This window comes from Erythrolamprus reginae, chromosome 1, assembly GCF_031021105.1.
Source record: "Erythrolamprus reginae isolate rEryReg1 chromosome 1, rEryReg1.hap1, whole genome shotgun sequence".
In the NCBI taxonomy this organism is placed as follows: Eukaryota; Metazoa; Chordata; class Lepidosauria; order Squamata; family Dipsadidae; genus Erythrolamprus; species Erythrolamprus reginae.
Window position 1 is genome coordinate 233,398,146 of NC_091950.1, and position 27,188 is coordinate 233,425,333.

The following is a 27,188-nucleotide window of genomic DNA, read 5'->3' on the forward strand; positions in this document are numbered from 1 at the left end:
CATCTAGATCAGTGGTTCTCAACCTTTCTAATGCCGCAACCGCTTAATACAGTTCCTCATCTTGTGGTGACACCCAACTATAAGTTTAGCACCAATTCTTCCAACAGATCTTTAAGCTGATTGGCAAGAGGTCAGAGGGACACCCCCCTGTAAACGCCTGATTGGTTGGATTGTAAAAATATGCTCCGAGATGCCAGAATAAAAGCTTTAATGGCTAACACCATTGGAAATTTGTCTTTTCCCATGGTCTTAGGCTACCCCTGTGAAATGGTCATTCGACCCCCTAAGGGGTCCCGACCCCATGGTTGAGAACCACTGATCTAGATCAACATAGAAATTTAGCATCTAAGAACATTATTTTCTACTAATTTTAATGGGTTGACATTTACCAACTGTACTTGCTTACTGATCTAATTTAAACTGAATACATTAAATCAAATACCTGAAAAAAATCTTTATTGCAATTACAACACAGTATGTAACAAAGAATATCTACTACATCATATTAAATAGTTTGATATAAGTTTGCTTCATGTTACATAATTGCGATATTATCCTCTCTGATTTAAGTAGCAAAGAAGTCTGACAATCTACCTCACTTTCAGCTCAAAGTTTTACAGGTAAGTATTATTTCTGCAAAGTTTTAAAAGAGTTAGGAAATCAGGTTAGAAATCACTATGTTTTGTTCAGATACTGTTGATCGGATAATGAATGCTGTCACTTGTTATAGAATGAATAACACCTTTCTGTACCCTATGGATCTGGAAGCTAAATGCAATGCACCACATTAAGCTTAATATTAACATGGTTTGGAAATTTCTTTAAAATTGGGAAAAAATAGAGCATCTGTTTTACCTTCAGTATATAAGATGTCTTTCACTGACCAGAGATGCATTTCAGAGAAAAAGACAGTCATCTATAATAATTAGAGCAAAGGGAGATGGAAGAAATCGTAAGATGAAAAATAATGAAATTTCTTTATCATTATACAACTGTAGGACCTTCAAGCAAAACAAGAAAGTCCAGTTGCCTTTTGAAAGAAAGTATCTAGATCAACATAGAAATTTAGCATCTAAGAACATTATTTTCTACTAATTTTAATGGGTTGACATTTACCAACTGTACTTGCTTAGTGATCTAATTTAAACTGAATACATTAAATTAAATTTAGTTATTTCAATTTATAAAGTGAATAATTCATTATACACACACACACACACACACACACACACACACACTGTATTTGTGTGTGTGTGTGTGTGTGTTTACACACTTATTTTCCTAATTTTCTACCTTAAATTTGTATTTAATTGCATCCCTCCCCAAAAGAACAAATGATTTAGATTCACCACTTCTCTGTGTTCCCAAATCTGCTCCAGAAATTTGGAGACTATCCACAAAAGACTTGGTGTTATGTAAGGAATGCAAATAGGAGAAAAGGAGAGAATGCCAGTGGTATTAACAGATATTGTATGTAGCCCTCTGAAATCAGGTGTTGTTGAAAAAGAGTGCTTGAATGTAACATAATCATACTGCCATAAATCTTGGCAGTAAAGTAATAATTTACATAAAAGACTAGCAATTGCTTTTTCAGTAGATGATGGTGTTGCTGCTTGTAGAATGCAAATATGACTGAAGGACATTTAAGGTGAAGAAAAAAAACAGCCATGATCTGAAATCCAGCAAGCAGCCAAGAAATAATATCAGAATGTTATACCATTTCTTTAAATGACATCTTGCACACAATTTTTAATACACAAAAGGTATTTACAAAAGCTATTTTCCTTTGTTAGCTTCTGGGATGAATCTTGTGGTATCCAAAGCAGAACAACTAGATCCTGTACGACTTTTATACCTTATAGTATCAACCTTGTTAACTCTCAAAACTTTTTTCGCTATGCATTCAAAATGGATTATGATTTATATATATGTATATATATGTAGTGTGTGGGTAGCATATGTATAGGTATGTGTATGAGTATATATTTATTTTCTTTAGAGTTGGCATCAGAATTTCATTTTTAATGTGTGCCAGTGTGTTCACAGAAAAGGGGCATTGGTCTTATCTAATATGCTCCTTCTCATTGGGTGGAGAGAGGATCCAGGAATGGGTTGACATCATCTGCTAGCTGATTGGACCGAGTCTGTCAGAGCTGTGAGGACACACCTCCTTTACCAATAGTCCCCAGCTTTTGGCGAAAATGTAGTGACAGACTCACATGTCTCTTTTTCAATGGTGTCCACCCCTGAACTCGGGACCAAACAGTGCCCAGGGAGGAGCTAAATTATCTCTCCACCCAAGAGAGTCATGGAGAGAGAATCCAGGAATGGGACATAGCAAAGTTGGATTGTCCTATGGGTGGGCCGCATTCTGGTCCGGAGTCCCCCAATCAATGTGGACCCTCTGGAGCCCCGCCTGCCAAAGGTTAGGGTGGAATATACATAGGTTCTTCCTGAGAGAAAGGGCTGCCAACTCCGACATCCGTCTGGCTGATGTGATGGCCACCAGGAAGGCCACCTTGCAGATGAGGAAGCGCAGAGTGGCTGATCTCAGTGATTCAAATGGGGTCCTCCTACTCTCAAAACGATGCTACAGAGCACTGCACACCAGAACAACTATAGACAAGAAGAGTTTTTCCCCGAACACCATCACTCTGCTAAACAAATAATTCCCTCAACACTGTCAAACTATTTACAAAGTCTGCACTATTAATCTTCTCATCTTTTCCTATCACCCATCTCCTCCCACTTATGACTGCATGACTGTAACTTTGTTGCTTGTATCTTTATGGTTTCCATTGACTTTTTCCTAATGTGATTTGATTGCTTGTTTGTATCCTATGACTATCATTAAGTGCTGTACCTTATGATTCTTGATAAATGTATCTTTTCTTTTATGCACACTGAGAACATATGCACCAATATAAATTCCTCGTGTGTTCAATCACACTTGCCCAATAAAGAATTCCATTCCATTCTAATCTACTCTTATTATATTCTATTCATCTAATTTTATTTTAAAACCATCTTAAGATCCATTGAAACATCCACTACTTTTTTCTCTTCTGTCTTGAATATTTAATCATATTTATATATTTATGTAAGTATCAAACATAAAAGGAAGTATTTAGTTTGCTTCTTCTATAAAAGGAAATTTATATAGTTTTTTGCAGAGATAATTTTTTAGTAGCAAGAAATCATAGTTAAGAATTTCAGTATTCTGTTATACCATCTTGATGTCTTGCTCACTGGTGAATCCAGGAAGCAAATATTAAAATATTTACTCTCTGCAATAGAAAATAACTAGTTAGAAGTTTTTCAAGTAATCATCTGCCACATGCATAATTATGTACTTATGCATTGCCTCAAGAGAAAATTTTTAGATCTTAAGGGTCTTCGATGTGAGCTCCATCCATTCATAACATGCTGCTAGGTATGGCTCTCACTGAACCCACTTCTGCTTGTAAAACCATTGCAGACAATCTTAAGAAACAAAGACTATGTAGTATAAGAGGACAGGTTGTCTGTCTTTATAAATGACATTTGAAAAACTATAATTAAAGATAAGTAACCAGTTTTTTGTTATGATCTTTGCAAGTCACATATTAATGGCTTGCAAGCTTTTCATCTGAATCAGGTGGATAAGTGTGGACAGATGAACCTATGTAGCTGCCTGGTATAATTCTAGAATGATTATAACCTGAAACAGGTGTGAGAAAGTTGGCATTTAGCAAATTTACCATATTTTTGGAATATAGGACGGATCCCCCCCCCCCCAAAAGAGGATGGAAATGTTGGTGCGTCTTACACAGTCGTCTTATACATTAAATACAGATATTTTTGGTCTCCTGAAGCCACACCCCATATCCAATTTTTGTAAAAAATAAGCCCTTATTTGCACAAATGGGGTGTGCAGATGGTTTGGAAGGCCACATAGTGTTTCTGGGAGCTGGTGGAAGGCAAAAATGCCACTGTGGCCTGGTTGCTATTCACCAAAGGACCAGCATCAGTCCACCATTGGGGAGCCCTGGGGTAATACACTTCATAGTCTGTGACAATATTCGCTCCATAAGACACACAGTTGTTTAGATCCAATAAATAATAAATAAATAAAATTTACACCCACTTTTTGGGGGGAGTGTGCAGAAGTGTGTCTTATGGGGTAAAAAAATATGGTAATTAATAGAGTAAAACATCAAAAATTAAATAATTTAAGATTAAAAATGTTGAACCTATATATATTGTGGAAATAATGGTGTGTTCCTTGCTATATGTTGCTTGACTTTTAATCTGAGAGCAAAAGTTTGCAGAAACACCATCTAAGATTGAACTTTACGACAATGACCAAAATTACAAAAAGAATATTACAAGCACAGCAACTGTTTGGCCATCCTTCTAAAAAAAGCAAAATGTCCACAAATGTTACGTAAGGAGTAGATATGTAAGCAAGGAGTCAAAAGTATTAACTGAATGTTATTAAATGTATGAATATATTATTTACTAAGAATGGAGAAAGTTGTATTTACCAAAAGTTGAATCTACATGTTATAGGGCAGCGTTTCCCAACCGGTGTGCCGCAGCACGCTAGTGTGCCGCAAGACACGGTCAGGTGTGCCGTGAAGCTCCCCGCCCGATCTGCCCCCTCTCCTCCTCCGCCGCCCCCTGCCTTGGGGCACGACTTCTCTCGCGGCGACTGCGGCTGCGGCTTCAGCTCCTCGGGACGAAAGCGCTCCCAGCCAGGGGGCTGCGAGAGGGGCGGGGCGGACTTTCCCGAAACGGACAGAGAAAGCCCTCTCTTGCAGCCCCCTGGCTGGGAGTGCTTTTGCTGCGAGAGAAGGCTTTCTCCGTCCGTTTCGGGAATGCCCGCCCCACCCCTCTCTCGCGTGCGCCGCTCCCCTTTTCTCTCAGCCCTCCCTGGCTTCGCTTCTCAATCCCTCCCTCCTTCCGTCTTTCCTTCCCCTCAGCCATTCTGTCTGGGGGTCTCCCGCTCTTCCCTTCCCCGCCTCCCAGGCTTTGCCTTCGCCACCCCCACCCTTTTTTGGTTGGCAAGGACCTGGCTGCGCTCGGAACCGACAGGGCGCTGCTCTTTCTCTCTCTCTCTCCCGTGAGGCGGAGGAAGAGAAAAAAAGCAAAAAAAACCCTTCTTGCAGCGGGCCCGTGCCCGCGCTCGTCCCTTCAGCAGCGAGGGAGGGAAGTCAGAGGGCGAGGGAGCGAGGGAGCGCTCTTGTCCTCGGTGCCCTCTGCAGCCTGCCTTCCTTCTTCTTTGCCGCCGCTGAGGGACGGAGAGAAAGATAGAAAGGAAAGAGGGAAAGAGAGATAGAAAGGAAAGAGGGAGGGAGGAAAGAAAGAGGGAGGGAGAGATAGAAAGAAAAGAGATAGAAAGGAAAGAGGGAGGGAGGAAAGAGGGAGGGAGAGATAGAAAGGAAAGAGAGAGGGAGAGATAGAAAGGAAAGAGGGAGGGAGACAGAGAGAGAGAGAAAGAGAGACATAGCAAGAGAGAGAGAGAAAAAGAAAGAGATAGCAAGAGAGAGAGAGAGAGATAGCAAGAGAGACAGAGAGAGAGACAGAGAAAGAGAGAGAAAGAAAGAGATAGAGAGCAAGAAAGAAAGAGAGATAGCAAGAGAGACAGAGAAAGAGAAAGAGAGAGAGAAAGAGAGAGAAAGAGACAGAGAGAGAGAGAAAGAAAGAGATAGCAAGAGAGACAGAGAAAGAGAGAGAGAGAAAGAGATAGCAAGAGAGACAGAGAAAGAGAGAGAGAGAAAGAGATAGCAAGAGAGACAGAGAGAGAGACAGAGAGAGAGACAGAGAAAGAAAGAGACATAGCAAGAGAGACAGAAAGAGAAAGAGAGAATGAAAGAGAGATAGCAAGAGAGGCACAGAGAGAGCAAGAGAGAGAGAAAGACATAGAGGGAGGGAAGGAGGGAGAGAGAAAGAGAGCAAAAAAGAGAGGAAGAAAGAAAGAGGGATGGAGAGAGAAAGAAGGGAAGGAAGGAAGAGAGAGAAAGAGGGAGGGAGAAATAGAGTGAAATGGAGGAAGAGATATTTTTTTTTGTCCAAACTTTTCTTTAGCCCCCCCGCGCCCCCCCGCCCCCTTGTTCAGTGTTCCCCAGGATTTTGAAAATATGAATAATGTGCCGCGGCTCAAAAAAGGTTGGGAAACACTGTTATAGGGAGTAATGCTATGTTCCTTGAAATAAATTAAGTTATCTTTTGTTCCAGGTAAGTGTTGAGTCAAAGTTGATCTTTACAAATAGAGGCAGTTTACCTCTTCTGACATTTCATTATATGCCACCTCATGTTAGTGACTACTTAGAGTTTCTGCAAGATAATCTGTCTCCAAACTGTATATTTTATTTCCTCTTCATAAATGACCACGTTGACAGCTGGTTCTCATTTTGACAGGAAGTCTAGTGAACATTTCCAAAACAATCAACAAGTGAGAGAGTTCTGCCTTCATAGAAAATACGTTTTAGCACCAGCATCAACAAATAAACCACATTCAAATCAGATTTTTGCCATCTTAATTTCTTGTATACAGATTTTGAATTTGAAAGTAGAATATTTCTTGAATTCTTGGGTTGTTATCATAGTCTTTTTAGTAAATATTGCCATCTTAATGCTGTGATGTTATATTCTATTAAAATACCGGTAAGTAAAATAAGTAAATAAAGTAATCATTTGTAGTAATATATAAACAATGGAATTAATATCATTTATTTCTCACGATGATATATTTTGGGAGAGTAATGGATACCCCTCTCCCCCACATTCCATTAAATGTGTTTTCATAATATTAAAATTAAAACTAAGGAGAGTATAAGAATAAGAGTAAAGGAGGTTTAGCAGGAGCTACACCTCAGTGCATGGTATATATGAGTATGGTTCTTATGAAAATGCCTTAAGCTTTAGAAGCTACAGAGCAGGGCTCCAAAAAGTTTCATAACCAATGTACAGTGATCCCCCGGGTATTGCGAGCCCGATCATTGCGAAATGGCTATATGGCGATTTTTGAACCCGGAAGTAAAAACACCATCTGCGCATGCGCGCCCTTTTATTCTATGGGCACGCATGCGTAGATGGCGCCGGGCAGATCAGCTGCTGGGCGGTTTCCCTGGGTCTTCCCCCTCTTGCTGGCGGGAGGGCGAAGCCCCCCCAGCACCCGCTCGCCCGCCGTTCGCCCGGCCACCCGCTGTTCGCCGCTCGCCCGCCCTTCGCCCGGCCACCCGCCCTTCGCCCGGCCACCCGCCATTCGCCCGCCGTTCGCCCGGCTCGCCCGCCCTTCGCCCGGCCACCCGCCGTTCGCCCGCCGTTCGCCCGGCTCGCCCGCCGTTCGCCCGGCTCGCCCGCCGTTCGCCGCTCGCCCGCCCTTCGCCCGGCCACCCGCCCTTCGCTCGCTGCTCGCCCGGCCACCCAGGTTCGTTTGGCTTCGGGACATGCCGGCGGCGACGTTTTAAAACAGCCGCGCAGCTTCCCAACTGAGTCCCGAAGTTCGCCTTTGACTTCGGGACTCAGTTGGGAAGCCGCGCGGCTGTTTTAAAACGTCACCGCCGGCATGTCCCGAAGCCAAACGAACCCGGGTGGCCGGGCGAGCAGCGAGCGAACGGTGGGTGGCCGGGCGAAGGGCGGGCGAGCGGCGGGCGCGGCAGCAGCGAGGAGTTTGCGTGGGCGGGGGGGAAACCCCAATCTTCAGCTCCTCGCTGCTGGGAAGTAAAAACACCATCTGCGCATGCGCAGATGGTGTTTTTACTTCCGCAGCGCTACTTCGCGCAAAACCGATCATTGCGAGGGGTCCTGGAACGGAACCCTCGCAATGATCGGGGGATCACTGTATATGAAACAGAGGCCAAAATGAATTTTATGGATTACTGTTACTTCAATAAATAATATTAGATCAAGTTGGTATTATAGTTGAGTAACTTTTCTCACTCAATCAGATTTTACATATTTGGGTAGTACTGCTGCCTACTCTTTCTGGTTTTAAGCCATTTAGTTGAGGCAGGAAATTATTTTCATCTATAACTGTTATTTATTTCTACAACACCAACAAAAGATACATTGCCTACCCTATAAGCTTCTCTCTCATGCTTAGAAGGTTAGACTTTGAACCTAAGAACAATGAACAGTTTGCCCGTGGTTAACCTCTCTTTGCTCACAAAGATGCTTCCTGAAAATTTGATGCTTCCTGAAAATTCCAATAGTAATTTGTGCAGCATAAATGAAGGTGAGTTAGTGAAAGTGGCAGGATTTCCCCATCTCTGGTGGAATTATGGAGGATTTTTTTTTCATGCTGCTGCCTCTTCCAGCATCTCTCAACATTGGTCATATTATTAACATGGCCAGTTGCATTTGTTATTCATTGATACAGTTCCAACTACAGACTAGTTATTTTGGATCCAAGACAACATTAGACAAGATATGCTTGTATAAATACAAAATGAAAAAAAAACCCATTATAGGTAGATATTAAATGGTATATTAAATTTCCTAACAAACATGAAGCAGAAGGTGAAGCTAAGCAGAATCACATCAGATACCGGTACAATTAGCACAACCCAAGGCTGTGTGTTTTCTCTCCACTTCTCTTCTCTCTATATACCAATGACCGCATTGAGAATGATCCATATGTTAAACTACTGAAGTCCACAGATGACACAATAGTGATCGGACGCATTTGAGACAATGATGAATCTGCATATAGAAGGGAAGTTGAACCACTAACGAATACACTCAAAACCAATCTGGAACTGAATACACTCAAAATGTAGAAATGGTGGTAGACGTTAGGAGAAACAACCCATACAATACTGGACAACACAGTATCAACAGTAGAGACCTTCAAATTTCTAGGTTCGACTATATCACAAGATCTAAAATGTGCACCTGTCATCAATAAAGCACAACAAAAATGTTCTTTCTGTACCAACTCAGAAAGCTCAAACTGCCCAAAGAGCTGCTGATACAGTTCTACAGAGGAATTATTGAATCTGTCATCTGAACCTCTGGGTTCTGCAACCCAACAAGATTGACACAGACTTCAGAGGATAATTAGAACTGCAGAAAAAACAATTGCTACCAACTGCCTTCCACTGAAGACCTGTATACTGCATGAATCAAAAAGAGGGCTATGAAAATATTTACAGACACCTCACATCCTGGACACAAACTGCTTCAATTCTTACTCTCAAAACAACACTATAGAGCACTGCAAACCAGAACAACAACAACAACAACAACAATAATAAATAATTTATTAGATTTGTATGCCGCCCCTCTCTGTAGACTCGGGGCGGCTCATAACAAAATCTAATATTACAACAAATCTAATATTAAAAACATTCTAAAACCCAACATTGGAACTATACAACACAAGACACAAAAATAGTTTTCCCCCGAATGCCATCACTCTGCTAAACAAATAATTCTCTCAACACTGTCAAACTATTTACTAAGTCTGCACTACTATTAATCTTCTGATCGTTCCCATCAGCCATCTCCTCCCACAAACAACTGTATGACTGTAACTTTGTTACTTATATCCTTACGATTTATATTGACTGATTCCTAATATGAATTGATTGCTTATTTGTATCTGGACTATCATAAAGTGCTGTACCTTATGATTCTTGACAAATGTATGTACACTGAGAGCATATGCACCAAGACAAATTATTTGTGTGTCCAATCACACTTGGCCCATAAAATTAATATTATTATTATTATTATTATTATTATTATTATTATTAAAGTGCAAACTCTGTAAAGAAACAGATGAAACAATTGATCACATACTCAGCTGCTGCAAAAAGATTGCACAGACTGACTACAAGCATAGACATGATGCTGTGGCACAGATAACCCACTGGAACGTGTGCCAGAGCTACCATCTACCAGTGGCAAAGAACTGGTGGGATCATAAGCCCGAAAAAGTGGTCAAAAATGAGCAAGCAAAACTACTGTGGGACTTCCGACTTATCGAATTTTGAAACATAACACACCAGACATCCTGGAGAAAAAGAAAGTATGGATCATCAACATCGCAATCCCGGGAGATAACAGAGTTGAGGAGAAGCAGCTAGAGAAATTAGTGAAATACGAAGATCTAAAAATCGAACTGCAATGACTCTGGCATAATCCAGTGAAAATGGTCCCAGTGATACTTGGCACACTGGGCGCAGTGCCAAAGGATCTCAGCGGACATTTGAAAGCCATCGGAATTGACAAAATCTCCATCTATCAATTGCCAAAGGCCGCTTTACTGGGATCAGCACACATAATTCGCTGCTACATCACGCAATCCTAGGTGCTTGGGAAGTGCCCAACTGGTGATAAAATACGAAACCCAGCATAGTGATCTTGTTTGCTGTGTTGTATTGACATAACAACAACAATAACAACAGAGTTGGAAGGGACCTTGGAGGTCTTCTAGTCCAACCCCCTGGTTAGGCAGGAAACCCTACACTGCTTCAAACAAATGGTTATCCAACATCTGCTTAAAAACTTCCAGTGTTGCGACATTCACAACTTCCACTGATCAACCGTTCTGACTGTCAGGAAATTTCTCCTTAGTTTTAAGTTACTTCTTTCCTTGTTTGTTTATTGAATTTGTATGTCCTCTCTGAGGACTCCATGTCTTGCTTCTAGTTTCCACCCATTGCTCAGGTGCTTTGGAGAATAGGTTGACCCCTTCTTCTTTGTGGCAACACCTGAGATACCGGAAGACTGCTATCATTTCTCCCCTGGTCCTTCTTTTCTTTTAACTAGCTATGCCCAGTTCCTGCAACTGTTCTTCATATGTTTTAGCCTCCAGTCCCCTAATCATCTTTGTTGCTCTTCTCTGCACTTTTTCTAGAGTCTCAATATCCTTTTTAGATTGTGGCGACCAAAACTGAATGCAGTATTCCATGTGAGGCCTTACCAAGGCCTTATAAAGTGGTATTAACACTTCATATGATCTTGATTCTCTCCCTCTGTTAATGCAGCCTAGAACTGTGTTGGCTTTTTTGGCAGCTGCTGCACACTGCTGGCTCATATTTAAATGGTTGTCCACTAGAACTCCAAGATCCCTCTCACAGTTACTATTGTTGAGCAATGTATCATATATACTATACCTGTGCATTTTGGAGTGGGTTTTTTTTTTGCCTAAATGTAGAACCTTACTTTTTCACCATTTAATTTCATTTTGTTACATAGCGCTCATTGTTCAAGTTTTGTCAAGATCCTTCTGTATTTTGCACCTATCTTGTGGAGTGTTGGCTATTCCTGCCAGTTTGGTGTCATCTGCAAATTTGATAAGTTCCCCATCTATCCTATTCTACATAGACTATGATATTTTCTTCCTGAATATATAAATGATTTGAGGAGAAAATAACCTTTGCACTCTCTTAATATGGTCAATACAGCTAAACTAAACATTTCATTGGCATCCTTCAGTCTTGAAAGGCTATAGTATTATGCTCTGGATTCCCCAGAGCATGAAGCCTGGGTAGGATAGTATGGAGGATAGACTGTTAGTATGGAGGATAGATAGAAAGCTGCAGATTCTCCCCTCTCCACATCTATGAATAATCCAGAATATCTCCGAGACCGCCTTCTGCCGCACGAATCCCAGCGACCGATTAGGTCCCACAGAGTGGGCCTTCTCTGGGTCCCGTCAACTCAACAATGTCGGTTGGCGGGCCCCAGGGGAAGAGCCTTCTCTGTGGCGGCCCTGACTCTCTGGAACCAGCTCCCCCCAGAGATTAGAACTGCCCCTACTCTCCATGCCTTTCATAAGCTCCTTAAAACCTACCTTTGTCGTCAGGCGTGGGGGAACTGAGACATCTCCCCCGGGTATATACAATTTATGCATGGTATGTTTGTATGTATGTTTGCTTAGTAAATGGGTTTTTTAAAAATATTGTAAATTATAATTTAGATTTGTCATGAATTGTTTTATTTTGTTGTGAGCTGCCCCGAGTCTACGGCGAGGGGCGGCATACAAATCTAAATAATAAATAAATAAAATAAATAAATAAATTATTGGCAAGTGTGATTGGACACACAAGTAATTTATCTTTGGTGCATATACTCTCAGTGTAGATAAAGGAAAAGATGTTAACAGCATATTAGTATTTTAAAATGCTAAATGTTTCTAAATATATCATTTTAGAAATATATTATGTATCACAAACAGAGGAATAAATAAGCCAATATATAATATGATTGGAAACTTACACTGAAAATTTTATTGTCACGAGAAAACCGACTATGAGTTGCATAATAACCACTGAGGAGAAAAACATTATCTGATTACCTAAGAATAGTGGCATGAAAATCACACACTGTAAACTTATTTCCATTTACTAAGAAGCGGTTTCATGCTTCACTGAATTAATTTTTCACATTTTTAAGAAGCCTGGATATAAGACCTATCTTTTGAAAATACAAGTGGACATGTTATAACAATAGTGCATTCAGTTTTAAGACATTTACATGTGTAATAACTCCAAAATTATATTGTGGACTAAATTTCTTCTTTGGAGCAAAGCCGTGAACTAAATGTTTTTGATACAACTAGGCTTTCAGTTTCATAGACAGAACAAATTACAGTTCTTATGTCTATGTTAAAATATTAGTATCCACGACTCTGGTTTTAAAATTGTAGATAATCATTATAAGTCACTTGAATAATAAACCATAATCTCTCATTATTCTGATGTTACTGTGTGTGGACATACATCTTGTATAAGATTTAATAATATTTGAAAGCAAATTATGAAACCTGTCAAAATTCTAAGAATACCTTTGAAACAAAGACACTGAAAGTAAATATGGTATGTGCAAAAGCTTCCAATTTTTCAGTCTAATGGGTAATACAGTGATCCCTCGAGTATCGTGAGGGTTACGTTCCAAGACCTCTCGCGATAATTGATTTTTCGCGATATAGTGGTGTGGAAGTAAAAACACCATCTGCGCATGCGCGCCCTTTTTTCCATGGCCGCGCATGCGCAGATGGTGGAGCCAGGGAGCGATGAAAGTGCGGAAGCCGACAAAGATTGCTTTGAATGTCGGCTGCCCCCGCCCCCCCAGCGCGTCCGGCGCCCTCGCCGCTACCGCCCGCCCGCCGCTCGCCCGCCCGATCCACCCCTCTCACCGGCTTTCGGACATGGGTCCTCCTGCAGCAGCGCTGCCGAGCAGATCAGCTGCTGGGCGGCCGAAGAAACCTTCCCTGGGTCTTCCCCGCCGCCCACGCAAAGGGGAAACCCCGATCTTCAGCTCCTCGCTGCTGCCGCGCTGCCGAGCAGATCAGCTGCTGGGCGGCCAAAGAAACCTTCCCTGCGTCTTCCCCGCCGCCCACGCAAAGGGGAAACTCCAATCTTCGGCTCCTCGCTGCTGCCCGCCCGCCGCTCGCCCACCCACCGCCCGAGAGCAAGAGGGGGAGAGATAGCAAAAGAGAGAGAAGGAAAGAAAGAGATGAGAGAGGGAGGAAGAGAGTGTGAGAGAGGAAGAAGCAAGATAGAGAAAGAGAGAAAGAAAGATGAGAAAGGAAGGAAGAGAGTGACATCATCGGGTGGGAAAAACCGTGGTATAGCAAAAAAACCGTGGAGTATTTTTTAATTAATATTTTTTGAAAAATCGTGGTGTAGCCGTTTCGCGAAGATCGAGACCGCGAAAATCGAGGGATCACTGTATACCAAACAGATATTACATAAATTTGAAAAAAACCCTGATTTGCTCCTTTGTTGAACACTAAAACTTTATTTCATATTCTACTATTTAAAAATAAATATTAATTATTGTTCTAACATGATTTTGAAAGGCACCTTTCAGTTCAGATATGAAACAAGAGTTATAATAAGCACAGCTGTATTTGAATGAACTTCAGATAAATTTCAATTACAATATTAATGAAGTCATTTTGTTTAAACTGTTTGGGAAGCTAGGTTTTTTTCCCCAAAAAAATAATTTCATAAAGCTAAAATAAATAATTCAAAGAAAAAACAATAAAAATTACTAGAGCTTTAACAAGGTAGGGTTGAAATTTTATTTTTTTAATTTACCAAATTTTTTTAAAGTGTGTGCACAATATTTGAAAGCAGATGAATAAACATATCCAGGGGACTTCCGGTGTTGATGTCACGCTGGTGCGAGCAAGCCAACGAAGCTCCGTCTGGCATGCCCGGTTTTCTTGCTATTGCAACCGTTTTTGGCAAGGTCTGTCCTGGGAAAGGGCACTAGTAGAGAGGGGCAGTTCTAGAGTATTTGGAAAAGAAGGGCAATCTCTGAACCAAACAAGGAGCTCCCTTAGAACAAGCAGGAAAGAGATTGGCCTGTTAACGGCCGATCTGAAGATGTGGCTGTCAGCCAAACGAGGAGGAAGAAGAACATGGAGCAGTGAAACATATCACTAACTCAAACTTAAAAACAGACATTGTGAAACCTCTTTACCAATGAAAAGTGGATTGAAAAAGGATGATGAATTTAAAGAAATTTGGATCAAACAGACAAGCATCGATTTTGTGACAGGAATGCCAAAAAGAAGGTTAAAATAAGTGTGGAGATGTAAGAATAGGACTGAAATAGACAGTGAGGGATGAAGGAAGAGAATAAGAAAGGGGATTTTGCAGGAAAAATGGAGAGGAGGAGGTGAAAGTCAGGACATCTAAAGAAAGTAATAACAGACAGAGTCTGAGGGGGGGACTAATCACTGTGCAAAAAAGGATACCATCTTGAGAACCTTGTCGTTTGAGATACTTAGGAGATTTGAAAAGAGGTGGTAATGGTCCAGTGAAAAGAAAAACGTGGACATGGACTTAGAATTGGACTTGTAAAGCAGTGACTAAAAGTTTGGACTAAAGCCTAAGCCTCTTCCTCTATATTTTCTAGCTTTGCTTTCTTCTCAATTCCATAATACTCCTATCTACTCTACTCTAGGAAAATTAAGAATATAAGGGTTAGGGAAATGAGAAGGAAAATATTACATAAGTGGTATCACACACCCGTTCAACTTGCATACTTCCAGCAGAATGGTAAAAATACCTGTTGGCATGGGTGTCGAGATAAGGGTGTGTTTATGCATATGTTTTGGGAATGCCCAGTAAGTGCAGAAAAAGTGCAAGAGGATATTAATAGGATGTTAAATATATGATGGACAATTACAAACGAAATGTCAATATTAGTTAAAAGGAATGAAATGGGAGAATTTAGAGAAATAAAAGAAGCAGTGATAGAAAGTGCTCAGGTGGTAATAGTCTTGGGTTGGAAGGATGCAACAAAATGGACAATACAAAATTGGTACTGGTACATGGTGGATCATATTCAATTCGAGATTATGGACAAGAGGATGAACTCGGGCAATGAAACTGATTTGCGGAAACTGATGGGACAAGGTAAGAGGATATATGGTCAGTAGAATTCGAGACCAAGCTACAAGGAATAAATTGGAATCACTTTATAATATGTAAATAGATATATTGTTCTTGAGTTTAAATGGTATATACAGTATATATAATAACCCCCCATTCTGGTAGAGGGGTAGGACTGTTATCTGGTGGTGGGCACAAAACACTGAGCACTTGTTGTATGTTGTGTGTGTGTTTTAAAATCAATAAAAATAATTTTTTAAAAACCAATCTATTCTACTATATTGTACTAAATCTTAAAATACCGTAACAATAATATCTAGAACTTATATTGGTCTCTTGAAAAACTTACCATCTGATTATTTTGCATTTACAACTGTATCTAAAGCTATATTTACATTTTCATAGACATTTATACTCATATTTATACTTAGTCAATATATAATATTATATTTATATTTACCATTAATACTTTGATATACTATATCTGTACTAAAGACTGATTAAATAATAGTGACAAATATTACTACTCAATAATTTGAAGGAAACTGCAATTAACATTATTTATTTTTATTGTTAGTAATTATAGTTCTAATTACTGCTGCTAGAATTCAATACCCAGAGGATAACTATGACTACGCCATTAACTGAAGTAACTGAACTGAATGTAACTGAATTTAAGCATGCCTGGGATAAACATATATCCATCCTAAAATAAAATACAGGAAATAATATAAGGGCAGACTAGATGAACCATGAGAACTTTTTCTGCCATCAATCTTCTATGTTTCTAAAGGGGGTTAAAAACAGATACAGGCAGCAGCGTCAAATCAAAAAGCAATGGAAAATATTGCAAGCAGTGAAAAGACAGGGGTAAATATAAATAGGTAAGGGATACAAACATCTAAAGACTTTTTGCAAAAAGACTATACTAAAAATGCAAGAGACACTAACAAAAACTTTGGATAAGGTAATGAATGAAATGACAAGGGTTTTAAAATAATAGATCAAAAATTTATGATAGAGTGAGCACAATTCAAACGGTACTGAATAGAAATGAACAACAAATGAAAGAGATGATACAGAGGATAGACTCTTATCCTCATAAGTCAAGGTCATGCATCGACATGGCGTGGATGAATATAGAATTATTTATGAATTATTTATTATCAATCAATTGATATCTTATCCAACCAGTGGGCCAACCATAACCCAGTAGCTATAAAATGACTATAAAAGAAAGAGGAAAACAAGATGGTCACTTAATACGGTTGTTTTAAAAGAAATAGAATACTAATGAGCAAACTTCAACCCAAAATACTTGTGATATGATGAAAGCATATCTAAGAGAGTTAACAATAGCATATATAGCTAAAAAAATAAGGGGAAAAAGTAAATTGGAGAATTTGACCACCAAACTTAAGAAACAAGAAATATTATTACAAAAAGATCAGAGAAATATGAATTATAAAGAGGCAAGAGACTTAATTAAACACAAAATTAATTTGGAAATAAATAATAAATAATAAATCAAAATATTAAAAAATTAAGACAAAACTACTTTGAACATGCTAATAAGCCTGGGAGATGTTTGGCCCATAAATTAAGAAAAGGTAAACAGGAAAAACCAACAATTTAGAGATGAGAAAGGAGAACTTCACCATGACAAGACAATTATTCAAAACTATTTTGCAACTCTATATGTTGTGGTTAGCTTTGGCCCAGCTCCTGCCCCAAGGAATGTGGAGGTGGATGTGGGGGGAAACATCCACATGCCACAGGCCTGTTTTGCTCCCGATAGAATCTGCTGACGAAGTCTCCTCTGACCAAGGAAGTGTGATTGACAGGGAAGAGGGGAGTTTGGCAGACAGCCCAGGAGGAGATCAATCTTCCTTATCATCCCTGGATTCTGAACAAGAACCTATGACAGACTCACGCATGTGGAGAGTGATGCATAGGAGAGAACAACTGAAGGATTATTACAGGAGATAAGTGAGGCCATCTGTGGTTGGGTGGGGTTGATGTAATTAGTGCTACAGATAAAAAGAGCAGCATGCTGATTTAGCCTTGTGGAAGTTAATCTGATTCATAGTTCGTCAAGATCGTGGTTTTGCTGTTTCCCTGTTCAAGACTGGACTTTCTGGACTTTGGAATTGGACTCAATTTCCCAGTTACTGGGTGAGAAATTGGATTGCATTTAACCTGTGCCTTGTGTGTACCAGAAAATCCCTTTGACATTTAAAAAGGGAGGGTTTTTTGCTTTTCTGTTGATAAAGACTTTTGGTTTTCCTTCTATCGTGTGGTGTGTGTCTTTCTGGACTAATTACCCTGTAATTACGGGCGGTTGGGACACACTGGCAGAACACTATATGGAAAAACTGAAACGAAAGAAGATGTCAAAGAATATTTGGGAAGCAAAAACATGCCAGTCTTGCTGAAGGGAAAACAAGCAATATTAATTTAATAAACTACATTGGAAGAATTAAGAGGAGCTATTAAAAAACAAAAGAATAATAAAACACCAGGGCCAGATCGGCTTCTGGAGGAGATTTATAAAAAACTTCAAGATACATTAGAAGAGAAAATAGTAGAACTGTATAACGAAGCACTGAATCAGACTAGATTTCCAAAATCATGGGAAGAAGCGTTTATAACTCTTATCCCCAAAGAAAATAAAAACTTAAATTCAAATTTACAGACCGATTTCATTACTAAATTCAGATTACAAAATGTTCATAATATTGACAGAAAGATTAAAAATAATACTGTCAATTGATACATTTGGACCAAAACAGCTTTCTTCCTAAAAGGCAAATTTGAAATAACACAAAAATAATCATGAATACATTAGAATATTACAAAATTCACTCAAATCAACAATTGGCTCTAATATTTATTGACACACAGAAAGCCTTTTATAATCTAGATTAGAAATATTTTACAATACAATTAGAATATATGGAATTTGGCAATAAATTTATTAAAGCAATAGACACAATATACAGTACTCAACAAAGCAAGAATTCTCATAAATGGCGACATTTCAGGAAAAATAGAGGTGATGAGGGGTGTAAGACAAGGATGCCCCCTATACCCTTCTATTGTTTATTTTTGCACTAGAAACTTTATTGAATCAAATTATAAGAAATTCAGAAATTAAAGATTACAAATCTTTAAAAACTCACGCTTTTGAAGATGATATGGTTTTTATCATGGAAGATCCCCAAAACTCTGGACCTGAATTAATAAAATAAATTGAATAATTTGGCTCAGTGGCTGGCTTAAAAATTAATAAGGATAAAACCAAAATAATAACTAAAAATTATTTTTGTACACAAAAACAAAACAAAAAATTGGAAGAACTACTAGGAATTCAAATAACAAACAAAGTAAAATACTTGGGAATTTGGTTGATAGCCAACTGCTTAACAATAAAGGAAGACAATTATGTGAAACTAATACGGGAAATTCAAAAAGCATTAGAAACATGGTCCAAATTACAACTCTTTTATGGACAAAATTGCCACAATCAAAATGAACATATTGCCTAAGATTTTATATCTCTTTCAAATAGCCACAATAAAAATGAATTTAAAAATTCTACACTGACTTAGATAAATTAATTTTGATGTTTATTTGGTCTGTGGAATTATGGAATCAAAATTACAAAATGACAATGGCCTTAACATACAAAGAGGATATCTATAAAATGTTTTACAGATGGCATTTACCTCCGGCAAGATTGGCAAAAACATTTCTCAATGCATCGCCTATATGCTGGAAATGTAAACAGGAAATTGGTACTTATTATCATATGTGGTGGACTTGCTCAAAAATAAATAAATATTGGAATACAATACAAAAATGGATTGAGGAAGTAACCAGACAGTAGAACTTAAACCAGAAACTTTTCTGTTAGGAATATTTAGAACAAAAATAAATACCTCTAATATCTCATATTATACATTATAACAGCCGCTAGAATTCTCTATGCACAATTTTGGAAAACAGATATAATCCCTACAAAAACTATGAAAATATAGGACACAATGGGTGATGAAAGATGGTAAAAGATAGAAAGAAAATCGAAGTTAAGAACATAATAGACTTACAATAGTGATACCTAATGCTTTTTTCTCTCCCCCCCCCCCTTTTTATATTTTGGTCTTATATATATGCATACTCTGTATTTTGTATTTATATTTTTGTATGTTGATTTGTTTTAAATTCAATAAAAATTATTTTTAAAAAGTGAAAACAAACATATCAAAGTATACGGTCAACTATAGAAATGTGAAATCTCCTCAGTTCAAAAGAAAACTTTTAAATATTATAATTAATTCTCAACAACTAGCTACAAGTTATATTTCTTTCAGACAGTAGATATTATGTTATATCATGTTATTTTGGGTTCAGAATATTGCCATAGTAAAGTTGTAAATACAAAGTTTAGGTCTATTTACGTCAAATATCCTCACTGAAATGGTTCATGATTTAATGCATTATGTTGCACTTACAAGAAATACGGTAATCCAGCATGTTCTTCTATAAATAAGAAGCAGAAAAGGCCTTTGGGGAATGATTTGTAATGACTTTAATAATTACATTCAAATAATTATGAAAAATAAATAGGTACTCATTTAAATGTAAATGTAAAGATGGAATCACTAATTATTTTTCTGTTTTCAACATATACATTGTTTTCATTAATTATCTGGTACATTTTGGGGAAGTTAAAAGCCTTATTTAAAACTGAACATTTTTAGTCATTCTTTTTCTATATAAATACTCAGTTCTAAGACATGCTATCTAATAAGTCATAATGGATTTGGGTGATGCTACTAGCATCAAGGCATTTTCCTAGACAGATATTATTGGGGGGGAAATATAATGCAAACTGAAATACTTTACAAAACTGAAATGAAAATATTTTTTTCTTTCAAAATGTTCAGGCCGCCCTTGCCACTGGCATAAGCAATGACAGTGTTCTGCAAATGCAATTTCCATTCATTCCCTGACACTCTACATTTCACTCCAGTCTATCATTATAAGCATTCCTTTTCATTATTTTTAAATGGCAAGTTAACTATTACAGAACCACCTCATGCATTACAGTCAACATGAAGAGACTGTTGGCTTCCAATAGGGGTGCTCCAAAAACCTTATGTGAAAATTCATTATGAATTTGGCACGCTTATAAGGTAGGAAATTGTATTAAGTTTCCCAATTCTTATTTTGAGATTTATGTGGCAGAACATATCACACCATGAGAAGTCCCTATATAATGCTCAAATTTAGCTGCACAATCTTGTAGTCAGAAAAATAGTGTGTGGAGGTTGTTGAGTTTACCATTCTTATTCTATAGTGATCAGATTAGCACACCTAGCAAGACATGACCATACAAATTGAAATAACCAGTTTTTGTACAGATTGGAAAACTAAGGTTACTCTTAATCTTACTATCCAAGTATTTATTAGCACATTTGATGCAGTTGAATCTGTTTTGAATTAATTAGTTTCATTCCTGTCATTACATATCTGATTTATAGTGGTCATGGCAAAGAAATGGCTTTCTTCCACATTGAAATAAAGACCTATTTTACCAAGGAATACAACTTTTAAAAAATAAATGTATAAACATTTAGAATATTCATTATCCAATTAATACCTTTTCCAAATAAACAAGCCAGAAATAATTTGGTATGCTAATCTTTTCTTCCTATGTTTGGCACAATCTTACACTGCTATGATTATCAGTTGTCTCTGTATTAGAAAATAATGTAGCAAAAGGTATATTAAATTCTACATTCCATAAATGTAGAAAAGCTTTATCCTTAGCTTGATTTAACGTTCTTCCTACAATTGTCCTAGAATGGAAATATAATGAAACACCATATGAATCCTCATACTATCCCTGTGATATGGAGGTTATAGAAACCACAGCCCTTGTTCTTCTGTACAGTAGGTTCTATAGGGACATTCATCATGAGCTGATTAAAACTCTTTTCTTTACATAAAAGGGCTCTCTTGATATTTTCTATTTGCACTAACTGTTAAATAATAAAGATAAATTTATTTTTCTAAAAGTAGTAAAATTTTGCTCTATTATTTGTAAGCTTTGCCCACAAATGGTTCCCAATAGTTCTTGTTAGAGGATAATTTTGTGTTCATTTCATTATTTGAATTTCTTTGGTCAATGACTGAAATAAAGTTCTGTCTGTCTATATTAAATTAAATTTTATGTAAGATTCAATTCAAAACAAACTTCACTAAAGACTTCTATTTTCTAGAATTACATGAATAGGCATATTTTCTACACTTATATTCATATTACTGCATTTTAAAAATAGTCATGTTTTATTGCAGATATAAAATTTATTTTATTTTTTATTTACTGGAATTTGTCAAACAAAAATGAGAACAAGAATAGGAGAATACAGTGACATGTTAATGCACTTACACATGCCTCCTGTAAACCTTGTATATCTCCTTTTTACCACAATGATATATATGATATTATTTGCAATAATATGAATAAAGTATAAGGATTAAATCACAGACTCTAGACAAAATCTGTCTGTTTAATGAGACCTTGGTGCTTCTGTTGAAATCTTACATAACAAACTATGTTTTGTTTAGGCATTTTCAAGATCAGTTAACTTTTTTTCTGATGACGGGATACATCATTAAAAAAACCACTTTGTAAGTGTTTTACTCACTAATGTTATAGAGTGTTTACCAGTAAACTGAAACAATATATTAAAAATATTTGAGGCGCAAATAGGGAAATAGTAGGCACTAACAGGGTTAAAATACCCTGGATACATTAGACATGGTTTATTTAAAAATACATTTTATTTATAGAACTACTTTATTCATTGTATATACCCAGCTGCAGATATTCAAAAGGTATTTGATATTATAACTATCCTACTGCTGATCTATAGCAAACTCTTCAATAGTGCTTTACATTTACTTTATTTTATTCTGTTAACAAAAAAATGTAAAATCTGCTTTTTCTTTTAGTGTTGTTTGAAAATATAATTTGTCTGGATAGTAAGAGGAACAGAAAGGTTACATTGGAATCTAAGAAGCCAGATGAAGCCTCATTGCAGAAATACTCTCTAATACCTGCAAAGCAGAGTACTTACTGAAGCAACTATCAAAGCTTTCGGATCATAAACAATGTGCAAAAATTGATCTGCCAGAGTCACAAATGATGACTTATCAGTTTTATAAGTTCTTTAACTCAATTAAAAATAATAAATATGTAAACATATACATACTGTATATCACATTGCTGGTATATTCAATATGAATTAAATTAAATAAAAATTGCTGATTAAATCACTAACCTTTTTAGCAGGAGAAACAGCAATACTACCAATTACCCCATTTGCAAGCTGGAAAAACGATGTTAATTTGTTTTTTCTGCAACCATTAAAATCATATTAAACCTTGAGTCTAACTAACAAATGTTAGATAATTGGGAAAAAATCTAGCCCAAATATACACACAACTTTCACACGACTAAGCCATTGCTTAGTCAAAGAACCAGCAATTTTGGTGTAAGCAACGCTCATATTTAATCTCAAATGTCTGCAGGTAGGAATGGAAAACATCATCTTATGAAATCCTGGGGAGCTAATGTCAGTGTGCATACACTCTACTGAGATAGAAAGATAGATTTTAACGTAAGATTGCTTCCTTCTGCTGCCATTCAATCCCATTCTCTTTCACATATGAACTCTCATTGGTCAGAAATATTACAGGTACCTGAGAAATACTTTTACCATAGAAACAGTGAGAACAGCCTGGTCTATAAAATGTGAAAAAAAGAAAAATATCTCCAGGATTCTCTTAACAAGTAACCCAAAACTTCACTTTTACAATTATCAACAACTGAGGAAATGGAAAGTAATTGAAAAGAAAAAAGACGCAAAATCAACCTTCCTTTCCAATGGAGGGAAAATGCATTGTTTATTATTTTCTGCCAAATGTCTAAGCACATTCCCCATATGTATTGTTCTGAACACTCAAACCATGGAACCATTTCCTTCTTGGAAGCTTGAGATGGAAAGACAGGCAGATGAGTAACGTCTATCAGAATGAAACTCTGCTTATAGTTCAAATTGTTGAGAATAGATTTGGATTTCATACCACCAGTAAAGTACAGTACCTGTTTCTCTTTTTTTTAGAAGAAATTGTGTCCAAGGATCCACCGATAACTTTCACACCAATCTGCAATGTGATTTAGGGCCTACTGCCAAAAATTGTCTTCATGATAAAAAGAAAAGTCTAAAAGCATAACCTTCTATTTAAACTTTAAAACTGGCCTGAAGGCTGGCTCTTTCACATAATGCATAAGTTATCCGGGTTACGTTAAAGATATCAAAAGCACAATTTCTGTTTCTAGTACATTAACAAGAGCTATTTCAGGCACAAATAAATAATTTTTAAGAGCCATGCTGTTTGTTCTATGCAATAATATTAGGCCTAAAGGGCTCCAAAAGTCCAAAGTGAAAAGAAAATAGCTTATTCAGCACCAGACCACCCGATAGAAGTGCTCTTATTTTCCTGGTATACAAGATATGAAAATTGTGGTTTTTTTCTAATGATGGCTTTGTAATTTCACAGGATACCTATCTTCTCTAAAGGAACCTTTCAGAAACGATTTTATCATTACTCAGGTAGAAAAGGAACATGCTCCGAGTCTTCAGAGAGGGGCGGCATACAAGTCTAATTAATAATGATAATAATAATAATTATTATTATTATTATTATTATGCTATTTTAATGTATTGAGCTTTTGGTTTAATTGCTTCCAAAAACCAAAATACCCTTTCGAACAATGAAATATATATTAAAAGAGGTAAAAATGTTGAAACTTAGAAACTTTAAATGGTTTTATATCATAGCTGAAAACCGAATCCAGTATTCTCTCCACAATTATCTTAGTAAATGAATAAATGAGTGTTGTGTTGTTTGCAGTTTTACTTTAAAAAATCAGAACTATACAAAATCACGAGTATTTATATATAAACTAGATGTGTTAGAATAAAAGTCGGAGTTTTTAGAGGATTCACTCCACCCCACCCTGACTCTTAGTTCCTGCTATATATTTTACTGAAGACATTTAAAATTGCCCTCTACTTCATATTGGGATAATTACATGAAAGCAATTTTGCATGATAAACCTAGATTTATGGCTCTGGCCACTTTCAAGATGTCTTTTTTTCCCTGTGGAAGTCATTTTAATTAGAAACTATGCCATCCTGCCAACTTGACAGCTCTAAAATTGGAAAACATTCTCCTAACATGTGTTTTCTGTTCACTGATGGCAATACAAATCATATTACTTAAATGTGTTTGTATAATTAGATGTGAGAGGTGCCCTCAATGTAATATTTATATACTTGCAGTGTATATAATAAGCAGCCTACTAATAGAAATTAATAGTTAGGTATAAAAGATTGATCTTTAAAGCGATACACTGATACAAGCCTCATTTAAAGTGAATACAATTTCTGCTGGCATATTGCCTTAAGCAAAACAGCCAAAATGCGGCTTCTTAGAAACTAATGCCAACTCTCCAATAGTTTGTGGGTCATCTAAATGCTTGTTCATTTATGCTTGTTGTATAAGCCTTAGCTATGTATGTATGTATGTATGTATGTATGTATGTATGTATGTATTTGTGCAACCTATTTGAAATGATGCAACATTTGTTCATAATTTATGCAAAAATTGGTTCCAAATGTTTCCCAGGAAAGTTTAAATAATTCTTTAGATAAATAATTATTATTAAATGTAAACAACAATTTATTGTAATATATTTTACTCAAAAATAACTCTTAAAAATATTTTAAGATCACTGAAATGCATTCAACAATTTCTTGGACAAAAAATAACCACCTTCAACTCATTAGTAACTTTAGCTTTGTTGTAGCAAGATAACCAATATGTACAAGAAAACTTGTGCATGCTCAGCAAGGTGCTTTCCTTCTTTTAATTTTAATATCAAAGCATTAAAACACCAATTAAGTTACATTATTAAAACTATGAATATACCATTCAATTATTTTAATATCTTGAGATTACAGAAAGAAAGTATGATATTGGTAGAAATGCAGGTGAAAACCACAGTCTATTCCAAACAAGGAAAAAGCTGTATTTCATGTTTTCACCCAATCAAGAGGCAGCATCAAATCTAGACAATATTGTATTTCACATAATTGCTTTAATCCTAAGGCATTTTAAGATGTATTTGAAGTAATACAAGGGATGTCTGTTTTACTATTTTCACTACGAATCTGAAATTACCCACTCCCTGTCTTATGAAGACTGTTATTTGAAAGATCCCTCACTGTAGTAGGATCTAGATTCTAGAAGGTAAATATTGTTGATACAAATATCCTGATACATTTAAATGATTTCAATAATCACAGTATTATTCAAGATTGGCTTCACTGTTTAACACTGTTAAAAAAATCTATGGACTCTTGCAAGGAAAAGACCAATTAAAACTTCTCCAATAGGGTACAAAAGAACAGCTTCACAAGTAAGCTATAAACTATCTTTACATAATAGTGCCATCTGCTGGCAAAATTCTTATATCAGAAGCCATACATACATGCATGCATACACACATACAGTACATACTGTTCTATGTTATTCACTTTTCAGGTTAATTAAAGTTACGTATATGAAGTGCAGAAAATGTGTAACGAGTAAATTGACCAAAGAAATTAAAGCATGAGATAAGAAGAGGAAAGATACCTAAAACTAATTTATACCAATGCTGTCCTCTGCATCTCATAATGCTTTTCTATTCTTAAAGGCATTCTTGTTTCTAACATGTTTGTACACCACTTCGGATAGTTTTTAATGGTGTACTCCTATTTATGTAGTAATGTAATATCTTAGTTTACAATTTTTAATCAGAGATCATCAACAAAAAAAATCTCTTCTGGCTTTTCTATCTGTGTGTCTTAAAAAAGCCATTCTCACTGATCAGACTTTCTTTATATGTTACATACAACACTTCCATATCACCGAAGCAAAACAAAGAGGCTGCTGGACTCCCTGTTGTCTCGCGGGTGGGGAAACACTAACCCTGAAACAGGAGATCCAGAGATGGGCATGTCCTGGGCTCATAGCTACTGCTAGTTGAGCAGATGAAAATGTGGGCCATCAGATTTTTTGTCCGCTTCAGCTGGTGAACCACTTATAGCTCTATCTGGAGCACAAGGACCTTGCCACAATAACTCTCTAATGCACATCAACCATTCATCTAAACCAGGGTGTCAAACTTGCAGTATCACATTGTTGTCATGTGACATAGTATAACTCTTTTCCTTCACTGAACCGGGGATGGGCGTGGCCAGTGCATGATGCATTAGGTCCACGGGCTGCACGTTTGACACCTCTAATCTAGGGATGAGTTCTAGCTTACCTTGCTGCCAGTTCAATTCCTCATGGGTGCACATGTGCATGAACGCGCAGTGGCAAAACATCCAAAATATTTTTTTAAAGCCGAAATCAAGATGGTGACCGCATGCAAAGTTCCGAAAACTTGGAAAGAGATAGCCTACATATTAAATGTTAAATTTAATTGACCACATTTTCCTCCTTTTTTTGTACACAATTTTTGTTTCTTTTTTGTTGTTAGGATTGAAGGTTTCTGTTTTGTTTCTTTTTTCTTTTTTACTGTTTTTTTTTTTTCTATGATAAAACAATGAAATTAAATTAAAAAGAGAAGATACCGGGGTGGCGCAGCAGGAAGATTGCTGGCCACTGAAGCTGACTGCTAGATCTGCAGGTCAGCGGTTCAAATCTCATCATCGG

General features: G+C 37.0%; 1 protein-coding gene across 11 annotated transcripts in view; it reads right to left on the reverse strand.

The window, feature by feature from the left end:
* WDPCP (WD repeat containing planar cell polarity effector) overlaps nt 1–27,188 on the reverse strand; it is a 204,289-nt gene that overhangs the window by 156,924 nt on the left and 20,177 nt on the right. For 5 of the 11 annotated variants that reach the window (XM_070732546.1, XM_070732537.1, XM_070732536.1 and 2 more), the window contains 3 exons: nt 18,527–18,578; nt 12,214–12,265; nt 856–916 (listed from right to left, as the gene is read on the reverse strand). In XM_070732546.1, coding sequence (XP_070588647.1) covers nt 856–916; nt 12,214–12,265; nt 18,527–18,578 — 165 coding nt within the window. The remainder of the gene's footprint in view (nt 1–855; nt 917–12,213; nt 12,266–18,526; nt 18,579–27,188) is intronic. The other 6 variants (XM_070732544.1, XM_070732542.1, XM_070732538.1 and 3 more) reach the window with 2 other exon arrangements.